General features: G+C 37.9%; 2 protein-coding genes across 3 annotated transcripts; one reads left to right on the top strand and one right to left on the bottom strand.

Moving 5' to 3' along the window:
* Positions 1-850: 850 nt before the first annotated feature.
* Positions 851-5,789, top strand: LOC147558401 (uncharacterized). Of its 2 annotated transcripts, none has more exons than XM_086660054.1 (5): positions 851-1,616; positions 2,250-2,338; positions 2,647-4,656; positions 4,738-4,924; positions 5,019-5,789. In XM_086660054.1, the coding sequence occupies exons 1-5, from the start codon at positions 1,499-1,501 to the stop codon at positions 5,669-5,671; spliced, it is 3,057 nt and encodes a 1,018-aa protein (XP_086516180.1). In that variant the 5' UTR covers positions 851-1,498; the 3' UTR covers positions 5,672-5,789. The 2 variants fall into 2 exon arrangements, with proteins under 2 accessions (XP_086516180.1, XP_086516181.1); XM_086660055.1 differs by having other exon boundaries at positions 1,157-1,616; positions 2,250-2,443; positions 2,528-4,656.
* Positions 5,790-6,585: 796 nt separating this feature from the next.
* On the bottom strand, positions 6,586-7,473 carry LOC147558400 (uncharacterized). Its single transcript, XM_086657494.1, has one exon. It carries the CDS (start codon positions 7,424-7,426, stop codon positions 6,590-6,592), a length of 837 nt encoding a protein of 278 aa, XP_086513620.1. The 5' UTR covers positions 7,427-7,473; the 3' UTR covers positions 6,586-6,589.
* Between the last annotated feature and the right edge of the window lie 1,504 nt (positions 7,474-8,977).

The raw sequence follows: 8,977 nt of genomic DNA, 5'->3' as shown, positions 1-8,977 counted from the left end.
TGTTGTGAACGGAGGGGTCGGGATAAGTTACTACAGAGAGGTGTGTAAGCTGCAACTAGGGATGTGATGTGGGGAGTGTGAATCGCGCACCCGCACAAGGCTCCCACCACAATAGTCCTATTTGTTAAAATTCTTTATATAATGGTAGTACGTGATATTACAAACGAAGGTGGAAGCTTATACACAAGAAGCATGGCAGCTTAATTGATTTGTCATTTGGATTTGCTAATGGAGGTACAATACTACAATCAAATGTTAATGGAGGTCCAATCAAACACGTTTTTTGGAGTGGGTACGGAGGGGTGAATTCTACTACTTTTTATCTGGACCGTTGGTCCAATCAATTGTCCAGATCTATCCGGGGTGGAGGGACCTAACACAATAATACACGAGTTATGTAGACTAAAGTTGGAGTTCTGAAAATTCGAAATCTGTGACTAAACCCACATCATCACCTCATTAAAATGACTTTTGTATATGTTGGTGAGCTTGGCTCCAAACAACAATTTTGTGTACATTTCTACTAAAAGGAAAGGGTGGAAGTAGCTTTTTCTGTTGGAAACGATTTGAATTTTCTTGAAAAGCTCTTATAGTGTACCCTTTTTTTTTTTTTTGATGAGAGCTCTTATAGTGTACCTACAAAATTGAATTTAATACAGTTCCATGCTTAAAATAACAATTTTTTCACATGATAGATATATAGAAAGAATCCAATGGTGTGGGATAATGCCTCACTTTACAATAACCAAAATCTCCAAAACACCCTTACATAATTCAAAATTTTACAGTACCCCCCTCCCGCAAATAATGGGGACGTGTCATATGAATTAGCCCACGATCACATGAACCAGAGAAATCCCCGGATGAGGTCGACTCTAACCTTTTACCAAAAAATTTATCAACTCACCCGATTTAACTACAGAAAACATCACCCAAACACATTTATAACCGTTGGATCATCTCAGGTAATGTAATGGCTTGAAACATTGATTTAGATCGTGTGGTCAAGAAATCTTATAGGATGATTAGAGAAACAATAAGCGGGAATATTAGAACTTCTATTTGCCCGCGCTGAGAGGGGTAGTTTCGTAATTAAAGTGTCAGAAAGTATCGGTATTTGAAAGTTCAAATACAGAGTTTTCTGTCATTAATTAATGTCTTCCCTTTTCTAGTCACAGTTTCCTCCTTCTCAAAGATCAATACACCTCCAGAAGAAACCCTTCTCTTTCTCTCTCTAGAATCAACCCTCTTTACCCCAATCTCTCTCTCTCTCTCTCTATCAATCTGTGGTGGTTTCTAACTAGGGCTTATTAGCTTCAAATTTAGTTCAAGAGCTGATACTAACAGATTCCATTTTTGAGTTTCTTTTTTGTTTTGAGATTAAAGTAAGCTAAAAGAGCTACCATTACGTGCAATGATTTCTACCGACCTTTTCCTTTTTTCCATCTTAAGATATTGGCCAATAGTTTCTCCGTGATTTCCGATCTGGGTTTCAAAAATGGAGAGATTTCAACGAAGGAGATCTAATGAAAGAAAAAGTAGTAACTACAACCAATGTTCATCAGCAAATGTCAATACTTACTCTGATTCGTCTTCCCTAGCTAACTTGATTACTGGTAAGATTTGGGTTTTTGGTGGATTCTAGGGTTTTTGAAATCAAAGCTTTGTAAACATAGAGTTCATCAGTTAGGTTAAACATTCAAGGTTTCTTTAGGTTTAGTTCAACTGTTGAAGTAGGCCTATTTTATTTATTTTTGGTGGTTGTCATGGTATAAGCATCATTATGTTCTTGTTGCAATGACTTCTAGGGTTATAATGTGGTAATGTAAATGATGATGATTGTACTGTTTTTTCGTGCTTTAATTATAGTTTACCAATCTTCAGTCTTCTTAAAGCTCTAATTTTTGAGTTAGATTTCTATCTCTATGGAAGATTATTTCTTGTATCTCCATTTGTTGATTGTGTTCCTAGGTTTTATTAGATTCATCTTGAACAGTATACTTATAACCCCTTTCAATCAATTCTAGGGTTCTCAAATGAGGTAGTTCTATAATTTGGTCTTTTAAGATTTTGTATATGGATAGTGGTTTTTAGTATGGGTCATGTTTTTTTCATCACATTTTGTTATTGCGAAAATCTTGTCTTTTCTTTCGTGGCTCTGATTTTGTTCTTGGTAAACTTTCTAGTACTGTATTTGTTGCACATTGTGTGTTATTTTACATGTTTATGATATAAAGATTCGTTACCAGGAAATGTTCAAATCAGAAGACATATAGATGCTCCAGAGGTGGTATCTGAGACGGGTTCTTGCAGTAGTGGTCGAACTGAAGAAGATTCAGTAAGTGTGTTTGAGATTTACTTTGGGAAAGATTTTCACGTTCTACTTTCAAGTAATAAAATGAACAAATATGCTATTTGGCCCGAAAATAGGGGCCGACCACAGGCCAAAAGCTAATGTGGTCGGCTTCCATTTGTCCGGGCATGTGGAGAGAAAAACGTCCGGACCAATGGGATCCGGCCACATCAGCTTTTGGGTTGTTGGCGACCCCCATTTTTGGGCCAAATAGCATTTGAATATTGTTGGTGAAAATTATTTTATGTAATGTTTGCTTTTTGGACATTGAAATTTGGGATTTGGTTTATTAGTTGGCGTTTAAGTTGAGGCGAAGTTCTTCTGAGCAAGCAAGTGGGTCCTTGGGTAATAAGCTATTAGCACAAGAGTTATCAAAAGAAATGGAATCCAGAAGGCATTCTCCGAGTGTTATAGCGCGTTTAATGGGTCTTGATGCACTGCCGCCTCAGGAGCCTGTTCAGAAACAACCAAAAAAGTTCTCTGAGAAGTATGTAAACAGAACATCATCTGTAGGCCCTGTGGAGAAAAACTTATTGCCCGATAGTCGGTCACCTAGAGTGAAGAAAAAAGAGCAAGAATTTAAAGATGTCTATGAAGTGTTAGAAACATCACATACTGGGGATGCAAGTAATCTTTCCGCCTCGAAGATGGGGAAATCGAAGTCAATTGAGATTGAGAATAAGCTGGAATTTATTAGACAGAAGTTCATAGACGTGAAACGTCTCTCAACTGATGAGAAGCTTCATCACTCAAAGGAATTTCATGATGCCCTAGGAGTACTGGATTCCAATAAGGATATTTTGCTGAAATTTCTGCAACAACCAAATCCTTCATTTACAAAACATGTCCATGACCTGCAGGTTAATCCTCCTCCACCTGAGGCAGGTCAAATTACTATCCTGAAATCATCGAATGCTCATAAATACAAGAATGGCGATGATTACTTGAAATCTGGGAGAAATGAGTTGAAAGTTGCAGACTATTGTCAGACATCTCAACATGGTTTTGTTAGTTGCCCTCAGGATAGACATAATTGTCACGATTCAAGCAAGGTTCCGAAAACTCGATTTGGAATAAAGAACGAGGTAGCTGTTCTCCCTACAAGAATTGTGGTACTGAAGCCAAATGTAGGTCAATTACAAAATGAATTCAAAACAAAGTCTTCGGAAGGTTATCGATCAGGACAGACAAAGCATAGAGAGTACTTAAATTCTGAGTATCAGGACTTATATTCCGAAATAGGAGAACAGAGCCAGAGGTTCTCACCCCGAGAAGTAAAACTTTTGAAGCATAGGGCTCAAGGATCCCGAGAAATTGCGAAGGAAATCACCAGACAAATGAGGAATAGTATGAGAAGTAGCAGTTCTTCAAAAGTTCAGAGCTCAAGACTTGGAGGATATGCTGGGGATGAGAGCTCGTGCTCTGTAAATGACTCGGGAGATGAACCTGAGGTGAGGACTCCAACTCCTAGACACCTCCATGATTGGAAACAGAGATACAGTCGATCAAAGTCCGATTCAACTGAGTCATCTGTCTCGAGGGAAGCCAAAAAGCGTATCTCCGAACGGTTGAAATTAAGTCATGGTTGTCAAAGAGCAGAAACTGTTGGTAGAGGCAATACCCTGGGTAAATTGCTCGCTACGACTGACAGAGAAACAAGGCCCATGAATTTGGAGTCCATGGTTGGACGAGAAGGTTTCACTGACAAGTTGGCTTGGAATGATGGAGTTGCAAATTGTGGTACCCCTTTAGGTATAAGTAGTAGGGATGGTTGGAAGGATGAAAACGCCAGAAAACTTCCCAGGTCCAGGTCTCTTCCAGCGTCCTCAACCCTTGGTCGAAGTCCAAGAAAAACTACAAAGGGTGGATCTTATGGCAGTGATAGGTGTTCAGTGCCGAAGGAGGCTGTCAAGCGGGAATCAGATAAGTACAGAAAGGCAGAATCTGACCACTTAGAAGGTTACTTCTCCAAAAACAGCAATATTTCAGGCAGGAGAAAATCCAATTCGTTTTTCCATCAGGGCAGAGAGACTAACCCTACTCGGAGAGCCCGCACGATACTAGATGAACCAAGTAAAATTATTGAAGAGAAAGATCTGTTAGAAAAAAGACCCACCTCTCTTCTTCAACAGGATAGTGGTTTAGATACAAATATGTCCCTTTCTGATGAAATTGTATACGACACGCCAAAGAATGCAGAAACGTCGTCTGAAAGCCCTGAAATGCCTGAACAGGCGGCATGTATATCATTATTGGACGATGGGATATTTCCTTTGGATGATCAAGTTGGTCCAGTTCCTGAGGTTTGTTTACTTGCACCATGAATTTTAATACGGAAGTTTATTTCTTAAATGAATTTCTAACAGATCCTCTAAATACTCCAGGAATTATCAACAGAAGCGCCAGGAAAAAGTTTGCACACCCCAAACTGTCCTATTACTGAACCAGAATCTCCTCGGAGATCTCGTGAAGCTGAACAACCTAGTCCAGTTTCCATTCTCGAACCTCCATTTATAGATGAGTCATCACCTGATTCTGATTGCTTTGAGAGTGTTAGTGCTGATCTTCAAGGTTGATAGACCAAGCTAATTAGCTTCAATTCCTTCTCAATTTCTTCAAACTTTTCCACACAATGTAGTTATTTATTTTGATTCTCTTCTACCAGGTTTGAGATTGCAACTACAACTTCTGAAGTTAGAATCCTCAGATGCATACTCAGATGATGCAGAGATGACTGTCTCAACAGATGAAGAAACTGGAGAAGAAGGATCCCATGGTTTTCCAAATGAGGAGAGAGAATCAATCCAAAGGCTTAGAGACGAAACCAGCAGAGACTTCTCTTACCTAATCGACGTTCTAATCGACTCAGAAGTTCTCGATGAAGAACATTATATACTACCGGCAAGATGGCACTCACCAGATTGTCCGCTGGGTCAACATTTGTTCGAGAAACTAGAGAAAAACAAGTACAGAGAGCAAACAAAATGGCCAAGATCAGAAAGGAAACTATTATTCGACAGAATAAACACTGGGTTGATTGAAATTTTCCTGCAACATGAGTCCCCACATCCATGGATAAACTTTAGAACGAAAATGGGACTAGGATGGAGGAAAGATCGGCTCGAGGAAGAGGTGTGGAGAGTATTGGTGAATGAAGGGAAAAGGGTAGAGAGGGAGGAAGAGTCACTGGAAAATGCAATGGTTTTGGGAAAGGAGATAAAGTGGTTGGAGTTGGAAGATGAGATGGATATGGTGGGTAGAGAGATAGAGACTATTTTAATGAATGAGCTTGTAGCTGAAGTTGCCATGAATATGTAAAGAGTTTTGAACTGGAAGACTGGTTTTTGTATTCCTTAAATTACATAATATAGCAGTAAATGTATTATAAAGTTTTGTATAAATAAAGTTCAGATAATTTAATCTGAAGTTCATCTCCTATCAAGAACTAAATATTGCACCGTTGCTGAAAACTAAATCTGAATTTCAATTCTTACTTTAACACTAGTGCTTTAATGAAAATGTTACAAAATTCATACTTCGGATGACGCTATTAAAAATTGTGGTCTTTTATCATCTCAATGAAATTTTTTAAGCAATAGTGTGTATTGTGATCACCTTCTATTATTGTTTAGGGCTAATTAATGTTAGGTCATTAACCTCTTCTGTTATTTTTCGGGCTAATTTGTGTTTAGCCGCCCCATTAATCTACCTACAACATTTGATCGACTTCAGTTTTCGCCATGTTTTGACCATTTTGTTGAAAAGATGCCTAAGTTTTTCTTTTCGTTCTTATATTTTCTCTTCGTGCTTTTTCTAAATGTATCTCTTTCCCTTCTCTAGTTTTCTTCAATTCTCTTTCTTATTCTTTCTCTTTACCTTAAGAATCTGACCCTAAAAAGACTACAGTAGAAACTTTGACGAAGGAGAAAACCTCTATTAATTATATGATTTCATATTTTGGGTGTTTATTTGTGATTGTTGATGTCGTAGACCGCAAGTTTTATAACCTTATGCCACGTAAAAAAAAATACATGTCAAAGTTAGGTAATTATGCCAAAAACTATCTATTTATATCATTCTTATCTATTCATCAATTTAACCTGCATGACATGTATAATCAACATTACTTTTAAGAATCAAAGATAAGAATAATATCTTCATATATAGACTCGAAAATATTAGAATAAAAATATGATCAGTGTCAACATAAAATGGACAAGATCTTCCTTTAATCTCCTAATAACTTAGATAAACTGTGAACATAAGCAACTTTTTGAAAGTGTAACCCTTACTAGTTTCTTGCTGGTTAAACCCTATAGTGACGGTTTTAACCGTCGCATACCCATTAGCACCGTGGTATTTTCCGGTTCCACCGATAACAGCAATATGAGACTCAGAAGCAGCAGAATCACTACTCTTATGAACACCAAAGAATCTCAAACTATCTTTAAACCCACCATTAACAAACATCACATTAATGGCCATCATATGTCCATGATCATCATGTGGGCTTTTAACATAAACCCCTTTTAATTTCCCAAATAATATGGGTGATCCAAATGGATCCGGGCCTTCTATCAAATTCTCATTAATGGGTGTAACAGATCCATGCTCTAGTTCTTGGAGAGTAGCTATGGGTGGAAATGGTAACCCAATTACTGATGGGTCAAATGTTTGATGACCCGGAATTGATGAACTGAAGGTATGGGCTTTTGGGTTGGGCTTGGGTAATAATGGGTTTACTGTTTGTGAAGGGAAATGGGTCATGGGCTTTGGGAAGGGTTGTTGACCGTTGACTGTTTGAGGGGTTGAGAATGGTGGTGGTGGTGGTAAATGGTGGTGATTAGTGTTGGAAAGAATGTCTTCCATGAAGAAAGTAATAGGTTTATGGGTTAGGTAATGTGGCGGTGGTGGTGGCGGCGGCGGCGGAGGGGGGGGTGGTGGAGGAAGATAAGGCATATCATCATTATTAATGTGAAAGAGAATTCTGGCTGAGGATGGTTGGTGGATGATGGTTATCATGAATAGCAATAATAGAAACTTGCATATCATGAATGACCATGTCTTCTCCATTAAAGAGGAACTTAGTTTATCTCTCTAAATTAATTCCTCTCTCTCTCTCTCTCTCTCTCTCTCTCTCTCTCTCTCTCTCTCTCTTTAGGTTTGTAATATAAGAGAGACAGTTAATGCCTTAATGGAGTGGTTCATAATTAGTGGACTTCTAAACAGCAACATTGAGGAAATGGTGGATGTCAATGCAATAACCTAATCCATGCATATCAAAGATGTCTATATTATTATAATTATAGAAGCTGAAAATTAGTTGGATTTGGTTTTGGTGGTTTTGTTTCCTTTTTTTTTTCCCCTCTTTTATTTTGTAATAAAATCAAGGGTTCTCACACTTGACCTACAGATACAGCAGCCTAGCTTGGTCCTCGTGCACCTATCATTCATGTCTTGGGTTTTTGCCCAGAATTTCTTTTGAACATGATTCTTGGTAGAGTTCATTTGCCCTAACTCTTGTTAGAAACCATCTCCCAAGAAAACGATTGCCAAGACATTCATTTCATAAATTCTAATGTCTAAATGATGTGAGATATGACACCAATACTTTTCTTCGACGTCAGGATACGTCAGGAATGTCGAGCTAAGGTTACTAAGTCTTGACTAACCCCCAAGATACTGGCTCTAGTACAATGTCAGAGTTAATTGTGACCGACTCTCTTTCAAAGCAGGCTTGCAAAGACATGATTACCTAACATTTACCTACTTCTTAAATTCTATTGCCGAGACTATCTAGGATAATGATAGTAATTCTGTTGATATAATAGAATGCCATAGCATGAGTTATTACTGTGAGTTGATCTTATTGCAAGTTTGAGAAGACGGGTATAACGTATAAGCTCTCAACGGTCAACCGTTATCCATTTTCCCAATTATGTAGTGTTGTACTTTTCTAATTTTCTAATTTGTGGGCTAACACAGTAACAACATTTTTTACTTTATCCCTTTCATACTAATTGGTAGTTGAATTTATCTCTTTGAACTTATTATTTTTGTTAAGAATGGTAAGTAGTTGATTTGATTCTCATTAACTTCAATTGAAATGAGTACAAGAGTATTTAAAGAGGAATTACAACTAACTCTCTAACAAATCAAAAATAGAAAACAGTTTCTCTCTCTAACCAACTCTAACTAACTATAACAAACTTAAATTAGTTAGGTTGAGGTGAATCGCGAGTGTACAAGGCTCGTGTACAAGGCTCGGTCCAGCCATAACAAACTAAACAACTCTTAAGGTGTCATGATCAGGTGTATGGGAGCCGAATAAGAGTTGTCCAACCAAATTTGAATTATGCTCTATTACCCTCCCTCAAGTTAAGCAATGGGAAAGAGCTTAAGCTTGCATCTAAGTTGGGTGAAATGAGGACCTGGAAGAGTTTTAGTGAGTACAGCAGCTGGCTGATCAGAAGTGTTGATACAAGAGAGTTGAATTCTCTTGTTAACCACCAACTCTCCGATAAAATGAAAATCCAATGCGAGATGCTTTATCTTAGAGTGAAATACAGGAATTATGCTAAGGCTAAGGCTGAAACATTGTCACACCATATAATTGGTGGAACA

Source organism: Eschscholzia californica, unplaced genomic scaffold (assembly GCF_041429995.1).
Source record: "Eschscholzia californica isolate CP2 unplaced genomic scaffold, dmEscCali1.0.p SCAF_2, whole genome shotgun sequence".
Classification (NCBI taxonomy): domain Eukaryota; kingdom Viridiplantae; phylum Streptophyta; class Magnoliopsida; order Ranunculales; family Papaveraceae; genus Eschscholzia; species Eschscholzia californica.
The sequence above is the reverse complement of the archived record's forward strand: the minus strand, read 5'-3'. Positions and strand labels throughout refer to the sequence as shown.

What these genes read in the sequence shown, in the direction of transcription:
- LOC147558400 (XM_086657494.1), bottom strand. Translation starts at nt 7,426, where the DNA reads ATGGAGAAGACATGGTCATTCATGATATGCAAGTTTCTATTATTGCTA.
- LOC147558401 (XM_086660054.1), top strand. Translation starts at nt 1,499, where the DNA reads ATGGAGAGATTTCAACGAAGGAGATCTAATGAAAGAAAAAGTAGTAAC. An exon ending in CCTAGCTAACTTGATTACTG is followed by an intron (nt 1,617 to 2,249) that starts GTAAGATTTGGG and finishes ATTCGTTACCAG; the next exon opens with GAAATGTTCAAATCAGAAGA. An exon ending in GTCGAACTGAAGAAGATTCA is followed by an intron (nt 2,339 to 2,646) that starts GTAAGTGTGTTT and finishes TTGGTTTATTAG; the next exon opens with TTGGCGTTTAAGTTGAGGCG.